The sequence below is a fragment of the Emydura macquarii genome, unplaced genomic scaffold (genome assembly GCF_026122565.2).
Source record: "Emydura macquarii macquarii isolate MOO-44397 ecotype Brisbane River unplaced genomic scaffold, CSIRO-AGI_Emac_v2 contig_1027, whole genome shotgun sequence".
NCBI lineage: Eukaryota > Metazoa > Chordata > Testudines > Chelidae > Emydura > Emydura macquarii.
This window is the reverse complement of record NW_027131164.1, coordinates 5339402-5350155: the sequence shown is the minus strand read 5'-3', so window position 1 is coordinate 5350155 and position 10754 is coordinate 5339402. Positions and strand designations below refer to the sequence as shown.

At 41.0% G+C, this 10754-nt stretch overlaps 1 protein-coding gene across 1 annotated transcript; it reads right to left on the bottom strand.

Annotated features, from left to right (window-relative positions):
* Positions 1-1223: 1223 nt before the first annotated feature.
* Positions 1224-9544, bottom strand: TTC32 (tetratricopeptide repeat domain 32). Its single transcript, XM_067544727.1, has 3 exons — positions 9073-9544; positions 8329-8495; positions 1224-2999 (listed from the first exon to the last, which is right to left on the bottom strand). Exons 1-3 carry the CDS (start codon positions 9225-9227, stop codon positions 2872-2874), a joined length of 450 nt encoding a protein of 149 aa, XP_067400828.1. The 5' UTR covers positions 9228-9544; the 3' UTR covers positions 1224-2871.
* Positions 9545-10754: the final 1210 nt, after the last annotated feature.

Below are 10754 nucleotides of genomic sequence, written 5' to 3'. Positions count from 1 at the left end.
AATGTGTGAGGGCTGTAACTGTGCTCACGCCCTTCTGGAAAAAGTTAACTCCACATAAAACACTAGCATAGTAGGGTACTACACAGATCCATGATGTTCCTTTTCCATGTCTGACCAAACAAGAGATTAGAAAGAGATGGTTGTTCCAGATACTGGAAAAAACAAAACATTCTGTAATGCACTGAGGGGACTAAACATTTCTGTAAGTTTATAGGTACAGAATCACTGGGTGAGATGATTGTTACTCATTATTGAGATAATCCCTGCCCTGAGGAACAGACTAAATGGAGGGTCTGCTAGTAAACTACCCTGGCCCATGTAAGGCCTGCCTGAGGAAAGCAGGCAATGGCTTTTTTGGGGCCGTAGGAAACCTTGGAGAAGAGGCTGTGAATTATTCATGTCTGAAATGTTCCTAGCCAAGAAAGACTGTGCCAATCCAGGCATGTTAGCAGCAACCGCCCATTGGATTTACTGGTGCAGCATCAAGACCATGAAAGGGAGCAGCCATTGCTGCTTCAGACATTCTACAATAATTTACAATTTTCAGGCAGAGACAATATCTAAAGTCTGGTGAGAGAGTAAACCACACAATACCCTATATACCTTTGTATAGGGTATTGTGTAAATATTACATTGTGTTCATTTTACAAGTTAGAGGGATTTTCCGAGTTACAGCTGGAAACACTGAAAAAATAAAATGTTACTACCCTCTTTTTTTTTTTTTTGATTCATAAAGAATTAGGAGTAACAAATATTTCAAACCAAAGGAGGACTACATTGTGTATCCCTCTACTTCAATTTACTGATGGGGAAGGGTGTCTTCCTCACACTCTTTTCACAGCCCAAATGGCTGAAAATGCCACAGCATTGTTTAATAATTTCAGATTGAAAAAACAGATGGAATGTGATTGACTGGCAGCCAAAGACATCTGGATATCTTATAAACTTACTGAGATGTGCCTGAAGAATTAAAAAAATACAAAACACAAATACAAATCTGCACACAAAAAAGACATTTACCAGGACAGTTCATTAGTCTCATTGAGAAAAGGAAATACTGCGAAAAACTGCTGTGTAAGGTTGTTCTCAATTCAGTGAAGTGTTCCTACAGTGATGATAGGGACAGTATAAAAATACTGAATACCAGCATATATTAAATGAAATGACTGTGGAAGAATGAGGGGTATAGCATAAAGTTTCTTGGTTATTTGCTTTCCAAAATATATGATAGAACACTCTCCCATTTTTTAAAATCTGTGTTGTCATTTAGAAAGGACAGTGTTATGGGCTGAACTACACCTGTGATCTCTTTCAATTCAATTTCATATCCAGGCACAACAAAAAAGCAACTAAACTGAGGTACACAGAATATTCATAAAAATAATATATCACCCTCATTTGACAGTCTTTTTGTCCCCGATATGAAATTTGGGTCTGCTGTAGATAGAAAACATTCCTCACCAACACCTACTTTTCCTGAGGAAGTGAATACACCAAATGAATGTAGGGATTTTCATTTGAAAACCAAAATAGACGCTTGAGAATGTGGGCCCTAGTGTCACAGTATGTCTGCTTCTCCACCTGTAAAACAGAGCTAACACTGCCACCAAATATAATAGGTGCATCAGAAAGCTAAAACCATTCTCTCTGAAGCTCTGTGGGGTTAGCCAAAATTGTGTATAGGGGAAGTTGTGCTCATTGAAACAGTTGCAGTGTTTCATCTGAAAGCTGGAGGCGATTTCCATAAAGAAAAAGTGGTATCTGTCCATAGAACATGAAGCAACTTAAGGACTAAATCCCAGTTCTTTTACTCACCCAAGCAGTGCTGTGGAACTAAATTAGAATGACTTCTGAGAGTTGGTGGGATGTGGTCTTGCATTTGTAAGGAGCAATGAGATCTTCCATGAAGGAATATATAGCATAAAAGGAACATTAAAATGGTCTTATTTATTCAGAATTCATTGAAAGTTGATGCATGTGCTTGCAATCAAAAACTTTTTTTTTTAAACCCAGAACTTTATTCTTATGCACAACACAATGCCATGATAACCTGTATTCTGAACTTGAGCTGCTGCTTTTCCAGTCAAATCTGAAATAAAAGCTGCACCAGTCTGCACTTACCCTAAGGGCTAGTTAGATCACACTGGTTTTTATGTAATATACTAATTGACTTTTTCAATAAACAGAAAAAAAGCCAAAAGGAAAATTGCTAACAATTCAAACAATGGCATTACTTGTGGTTTCTTGCAGATGATACAGAAATCAAAACAATATATCCTTTTAGTATCCATTCAGCCATACAATAAAATATAAACTAGCTATAGTCCCTCCATCGTCCATTAGCTTTGTGATAGACATATTAGAAATCAGTAGGCATCTATGTTTTATTCTAGTCTACTAATGTACTATAAAATAGTTTTAACAATGTTGAAGTTATTTCTATTAAAAACCTAATTTCAATTATTGAAACTTGCTATAATTTGTCTATTTTCTCTTCTAAAGACTGATGAAACAAATCTGTGCAAGAGTACATATAAACATTTCTTTAACAATCAGACTTTTGTAGGAGTTATTAAACTTCCATCAACTTTGTATATATTATAAAATATTTCAACATTGAATGACCAGCATCAGAGAGGTTTAACATTGTGCTTTTGTTCAACAGTGCAATTGCACAGCAGTTCAAAAACTAGTTTTCTTAGCAATTATAGTACATACCTAATCTGATTATTTATCTAAAACTAAGAAAGTTTCTTTTCATCTGAACAAGATAAGTTAAATGTAAATAATCTTGTGTTTTATTAATCAAAGACTAAAATCTCAAGTCAACAACATGTTCAAGAAAACATTTTTATGGAGCTAGTTGGATTTTTAATATGTCCTCCTTTGTTTTTCTTCTTTGTCAAGAATAGTCTGTTTTAGACTCAAGGAAGCATCTTCAAACTCAGGGTTTAATGCTAAAACTTTCCTGAAATCTGTCAAAGCCTCATCATAGTACCCTGTGCCAAAAAGAGAAGAAAAGGTGCATTACTTGTTTCTACATCTAAGCTACTTCACAAACAAAAAAACATTAGAAATTGTTCTTCAGTTTACCAAACGAAACCCTTTGTTGCATATACTTGAAATTCTAAGGCATAACTCTGTAATGTGTTAAGCACAATCAACTTAACTTGAAATCAATGGGAACTGAAGGTCTTTAGTACGTCTCATGGGCTCTCTGTCTTCTCAGGACGAGGCCCTATACTCTAGATATTCACATTAAAGCATAATGGTTCTGTTAATGCCATTTCGTTACAAAATATGCAATAGTAATACTACTGTGCACAAGCACAGAATCATTGCCAGTGGTTTTGTTTCCTTTCACGAATATACATGAGTATTTTATATTATTGTTTTCAAAGCCTGGAAGCTACATAAAACTATAGAACTCATGAAACTAGAGAATGATGGTGAGATTTACTGGGAGTTACTGAATTTTGCAAATTGCTAAGTAAATTGAACAAAACAAATAAGGATAATACATGAAAGCATATTTTGATCTTTTACATTAATGGTAGTTTAATTTAAATATAATTCATAATGTATTAGCATAAATTAAGCCTTAGTAAGCTCTGACTTCACTTCAACACAGTGATGTTAAATATTTGCTAAGAAGTAGAAAGTGACCATTTGATAATCCACAGTCCTTTTTACAGAATACAATTTTCCACTCAATTTATTTCTGTATGAACTCCCAGAAGAGCAAGGAACAGAGAGAACAACTTCACATAATTAATTTTAAATTAATTTCCTTATGGAGGCCAAAAATCACAGCAGCCAATTCTGCTGTAATGATTTAGAGTCTGATGATCCAAACTCACTGACGTCAATGTGAATATTGTCATAGCTACTGTTGTGCCCTGCTCTGCTACAGGGGCTCAGATAAGTGCTGTTTTCTTACATTTTATGACAAGAGTTTGGAAAAAAGATTTAAAAAAAACAAAACACCACGCTGATTTAAAAAACCCACCACTCACTTGACCCCAGGGTGGATAAAAAAATCAATGATTTTTTTTTTAAATATTAAAAAAAAAAAAAAAAAAAATCAGATGTTTTGGTTTTTAAAAAATCATCAATAAAATACTATATTTCTCTCTCATTTAAAAAATACCAGTTACAATTAAATCATCACAAACTACATTTACAGTCTCAAAAATGAATTAATGGCTCTAGTCTGTCCAGCCTAACTACCAGCTCTTGCTTCTTGAAAGTTCTGGGCTTTCAATTTCTGTTTCTCAGCAGACTAAAGTCACATGTGCAAAGAAAGACACAGGCTGGATAGGACTGTTGTTGTTCTGTGCTTATGTGGTGGTCAAGCTGCATCAAGCAAGGCATGAGTTAGTTAAGCCACTGTCTTAAATAGAGAGAGACAAAGGACAGAGGCAGAGTAGAAAGAAACAGTGGACTGGACTAGGAAAAAAAAAGGGGGGGGGGAAGACATTCAGTACACACACAGCTTCCTATATTCCCCCACACTTTTGCCACAGAAAAATTGTCATTGCTTCTGGGCGTAAGAGAGACCCTATCTGGGAATATTTTGAAGAAATTCCTTCCCTGGGTAAAAAAGGAAAACATGTCAAGTGTAAGCAGTGCAAGGAGATGAGATGCAGGGCCTATTTGCAATAATGAAACATCATAATGAAAACTGCTTATTGAGAGAAAATGACGTGGATGAAGATGTGGATATGTCTGAAGAACCATGTGGATCAACTGGTTAGTAACTTAAATAATTCACTTAAGACTCTGTATGCCTTTAGTATAAGTGTGATTTAACAAGTAAATTCCCAAGCTGTTTGCTATGTTGGATGTTGCTAGAAAAAAAAGTTTAGCTTAGCTAATCCTTATGGCTTGTTTAATTAGTTTAACTAGGTTTAGAATCTATCACCCAAGTATACGATACTGAAAGCCACAGTAAGAGAAATCTAGAGTTGCCACTTGCCACTGGGTGTCATTTTCTTATTTTATATTACATGATACACACCCCTTATTTTGGGGCATCACAGTCACAGACCATAATGGTGATGTCATAAGTCTATTCCCTATTTTACTTCAGCATAACTCAGCTTTCCCAAGGGAACCCCATCTTCTACTTGTTTTCTCAAAAAACAGAAGTGCCAGGGAGTTCTATGGGGCTTACTCCAAAATTAAGTGCACTCAGTCTTACCTTTCTTGGTAATTTGGAATCAGATCTGCATCCTTGCTGAAAAAAATGTAAATGATTGACTGAATAATAGATTGAGAAGAATGACTATTCAAAATCATTTTTAAATTTTGTCTCAGGATTCCATTTAAGTAGAAGAGACTTTGACCATGACTGTCTATCTGCAACAAACTTCAGAGTCATCCATTGGTACTTTTAGCAGCAGTGCTGCAACTAAACGTATTTCAGACAGCAAAGTATCAATAGCAAGCAAAAGATTTCAATTACCATGGATGGGTTTGTAGTAAAGGCCAGCCAATACCAACAAGACACCACAGATGAAAAGATTGCTTGGTTCATTTATGCCACAAATTCTCCTTTTTGCACTGTTAACAATAAACACTTCATGGACATGGTTGAGTCTTTACAACCAGGCTATACTCCATCTGATAAGAGCAGACACAGGTGGAAGGTTGCTAGATACAGTGCATGAGAAGGAACCTGAACAGTGTGCAAGAAATACTGAGGGGAAATTTGCCATTTTAAGCCTTAATGGGTGGAGCAATGTACACAATGATCCAGCAATATGTGCCTGTGTGACAACAGAAGATGGGGTTGCATATCTTTCAGAAACAATAGATATACTGGGAAATGCCCACACAACGGAATATTTAAACGAAGTGGCAGTGAAAGCTGTAATCAACTGTGAACAAAAATTCAACTGTCACGTGCAGTTTTGTCTCAGACAATGATGAAAACGTGGCAAAGATGAGAAGATACTTAGAAGAAGAAATGGAAGGATGCTTCTTAATGGGTGCCCATTTAATGCATCTTTTAGCCAAAGACTTAAGTACGTCTTCTCCAGGAATGAAAGAAAATGTTGTTGAAGTCGCAAAATACTTCCATAACAACCATTTTGTTTCAGCTTCACTGAAGAGAGCAGGAGGATCCAAACTAATTCTCCCTCAAGATGTTTGATGGAATTCTGTGGTTGATTGTTTTGAACAATTTATCTGGCCTATTCTCATAAAACTTTGTGAAGACAACCATGATAAAATAGATGGAAAGTATCTCATCCAAAGTATCAAACATTGGATTAAAGAGGAATGTAGAGGATATGCTCAGTATACTGAAGCCTATATCCATAGCCTTAAACAAACTTCAGAGAAATTGTTGTTGCATTGCTGATGCTGTCGAAATTTGGAAGGCACTTCAAGAGACACTGAAGAAAGAAATACCTCATCAGGAAGTTAAACTGCAGGCAATAAAGAAGCAAATGGATCAAGCACTAACTCCAACTCATTTTCTTGCAAATATTCTCGACCCTAGATATAAAAGTAGATGCCTAATTTCTGAAGATGATGATGCTGCCATGGCATAGGCATCTCAAAATAACTCCTCAGTTATGCCAGCCATAATAAATCTCAGGGTTGGAGTGGAACCATTTTAACAGTACATGTTTACTGATGATGTTTTGAACAAAGTCACTCCCCTGAATTGGTGGAAATCATTAGCCAGGCACCTTGAAACAGAGTTCCCTCAGTTGCTAAGCCAACTTTTCACAGCAGTAGCTTCCTCTGCAGACACAGAGAGAATGTTTTCATCATTTGGTTATTCACTCAAAGCTAAGAAATCGACTGGGAGTTGAAAAAGCAGGAAAATTCATTTTTCTGTTTCAGTCTATGAATAAAAATGACAGTGGGAATGGGGAAGATGAGAGCTAGTTGCAGAAGTTTTAAGGGCAGTGTACATTTAGTGTGATGACTTGTCTGCTAGAGTTAATAAAATTTGAAAATTAGAAAAAAAGAAGTTTAAGGACAGCCACCAGCCGGCAACTCAGAAGCTGCAATTGCAAATGTGAAACATTTATGTAACATTTAAGCTTTAGTTTAATAAAATATAAGTGCTATTGTGTTTGTGTGTGTGATTTAGTTCTTACCATTCCTAATGTACTGCTACTGCATCTGTGAGTATTATGTACTATTTCCTAAATTAATAAAAATCAAGTTATCTAAAAAAGTACACAAAATATACCCTCCTAGATGTTGTAAAATGCTGTATTGAGTTGTAAATTAACTTGTTTTAGTGATCAGATTTGCACCATTGTTTAAGAAATATGTGAAGAAGTATCAGTGGGAAACTTGATTTAAATCACTGATTTTCTCTTGGTGATATATAAATCAATGATTTAAATCAATCCACCTACTTGAACCCATACTACTAGCTGGAATAATACAAAATACTTATACACATGTGCATAAAGAAGTCAATCTGAAAAACACAGATTGCATAACAGTAAAAGGGAAGGATGGATCTATAGTTAATGCACCAAACTAGGAATCGGGGATCCAGTTTCTCTGCCTGGCATGCCACTGATTTCCTTTTGACCTTAATCTCTGTAAAATGGTAATTATTCTTCCCAGACTCATCAGTTTGTTGTTAGAATAAATCAGTTTTATTTGTGAGGTGCTAAATAAAAGACTAAAAATGCCAAGCTACACAATACAGGTGGTAATGGCCAAATGGGATGATGGAAGAACGGACTGAAAAGCAGCCTCAATTTATGATTTCCTTGCCTTTATTGGTTTCTCACATTTAATATTACTTAAGTGTGGTTTTATATCTGATAGTAGACCCTGGTTGTCTCTATCATGAATAACTATGGATTTCCCTGGGTGTAAAACTGTTGTTTGAGCAGAATCAGGGCCAACACCCCCATGTACAAAACTTTACCCAGCACAAATAAAAGCCCAAAGGGCAGAAAACAAACGAGTCCGGAGGCCTTTTTACACAGACCAACTTACACTATATGAAAGGCTGCCACTTATTTGGTGGGTCACTTTGTTTGGTCAGCATTTCAGTATCATAAAGAAGCCCGTGAAAAACAAACAAACCTCAGCTTCCAGTTTACTTTTAAAGCAGTTGCTTGGGCCAGTGACTGAAGGGGACTGATTCCTCGCTGCTACCATTCCACTGGCACAAACCTGGAGTAATGCAGGGCCAAGTTTGCAGTACGGGAGTGTTATTGGTTAGCATGGTCGTGCTCAAGGGACCCCACCAACCATGGGGCACCACCGTGCAAGGCAGCGCACAGAGTGCCACGGACTACGTTAGAAACAGGCCCCAAAGCACCTTCTTCCGGACCGTACCTAGCCTGTACAATATCAGCCCTCGGTTGTAATAGGGCACTTCAAACTCAGGCTGGGCCCGTATGGCTGAGGTGTAGTCATCCATCGCCTCATAGAAGTCCACCCGCAGGTACCTGATCTGCCCCCTGTCGTTGAATGCAGTGGCGAGATCACGGGCGAGGCGTTTCCTAGAAATAAAACAAGAGTCAGAGAGCGGGCGCGGGGACCGGCCGTGCCTCCCTCGGGCCTGCGCCGGGCCGTCCAGCCATCGCCCAGCGGCTGGAGCGGGGGGGAATCACAGCCGAGCGTCCGGCAGCCCCGTGCGCTCCAGGGACCGGGGCTGTCCCGCGCCCAGCGTAGGTGGAGTGGGCGGGAGCCCGGCTCTGGGACCGCGACGGGGCGAAGGAGGAACACGCAGGGCAGTGGGGGGAGGGGCGGGGGCGCAGCGTATCCGTGGGGCGGGGCACAGTCTGAGGGCGCCCTCCCCGCGCAGCCCGCCCCGCCCCCTGCAGCCCGCCCCGCCCCCTGCAGCCCGCCGCAGCCTCGCGGACCATCCCATTGGCTGAAGGGCGCATGGGACGGCGGGGGGGCGGGGAGCGGCGGTCCGCCCCACCCCCGGGCGAGCAGAAGAGAAACAGCGGCACCCCGTGCGTGTCCCTTTAAGAGTCTGCCTGTCCCTGAGCGCCTAGGACTAGGCTGTGGCTGCCTGACGCCCTAGCCAGGCCCACCCCCCGCGCCCAACCGCCGAGGTGCTTCGCGGCTCACCTGGTCCCGGCGAGGGAGCCAGCCGGCGAGCCGGCGACGTGCGCGATGAAGCGGCTGTACAGCTCCTCCGCAGCCTCGAACCGCTGCTCCCGGAAGCGCGCCTGCGCGGCCGACAGCAGCTCCGCGGCCTCGCGGTCCGGCTCCTGCTCAGTCATGGCGGGGTTGCATCGCCATAGCAACCGCCCAGCTCGCCCCAAGGTTCGGGCGGCGTCGCGGTTGTTGGTCGAGCTACGGTGGCCGCGCTCCGAGACCGTGTCTTATTTAACTGGGGGGGCCTGCGGGCACGTGACGTGGTGTCACAGCACCGCCCCTCGCTGCACTCTTCAGGGCGCTGGTCTGAGCAGAGGAGCTGCCCAGAATGCACTGGGCTCCCTGTCTGCCGACCTGGGCCTTAGCTACTGGCCCCTAATTGCACTGGGTGCCACATGCCCGCCCCCCACTGCAGTGTGTGGGATACCCTCTCGCCAGCCTCACCTCCACTAAGGGGCTCCCTAAGCACTGACCCACCTGGGTGCATGCAGGTGAGGTGTCTAAATCCTTTCAGCCCTGAACGCCCTGTCCTGGTGCTGGTAAACGCCTCGCACCACCCTTGACATCACTGCCAGATTCCCTCACCTTTTATACCCTAAGAGCTGTCCCACAACACCTGCATGGCTTGAATATTCTCCACTCTTAACAGGTGGGCTCCCCTGGGCATGTGGTCGTGCACGGCAGGACTGGGAATAGGGTGACCAGATGTCCTGATTTTATAGGGACAGTCCCAATATTTGGGGCTTTTTCTTATATAGGTGACTATTACCCCCCAGCCCCATCCTGATGTTTCACACTTGCTATCTGGTCACCCTTACTGGGAACAGCTCTATCATTTCCTGAGTTCTCACTGCCATGCTCACCCCATCCCACTTAAGGCAAACTTGTGCACTATGCAATATCAAACTTGTGATTTCCCACAATTTTACAAAAAAAATAAAAATAAAAAAAAATGAACAAAATAAGTAGAATAGAACCCCATTGATCTACCATCCATTATCTGGCTCTTCCTATTAACCAAGCAACCAGCACATACAGGTTCAGAAGCCAGTGATTTCTTTTGTGGCTGCTAGAAGGTGCTTGCACTTTTCCCATTCTCCAGATTATCCAAATTTTTGATGATCTGATCTGGCCCCCGGTCCTAATAAGATCCGATAAATGGGGTTCTGCTGCAGTAAGTTTTAGTCTACAATAATCGACTAACATGAATTTAACTAGCCTTCACCTTCTGCCTTAGGAAGACTACTTGTCACCCATTCAATCATTTATAAAATTGATCTGCATTATCCTCCATCATTCTCTTTGAAAAATAGCTAGTGAATCATGATTTAAAATCCAAGTATAATTTATGCAATAAAACAATGAACAGTAGATGGCAATGGCATCCAAAGGTTCAGCTGACTACTTAAATAATCCTTTGCTATGAAATGAGCGAAGTGCAGCTCTTTAATAAGAAGTTGAACTCTGAAGGGATTACACCACCATCACTATGATACCAGATGCAATGGTGGGAGTATGTGATGAGGAGTGGTTTAAGTGTTAAACTCCAAATCCTGGTGAATTAAAACTCCTGTGCTGGCAGGGTAACAGTGGGCGATTATTATTTATATTATAATAGTGGCTAGAGCAGTGATATTCGGACTGAGGCTTGT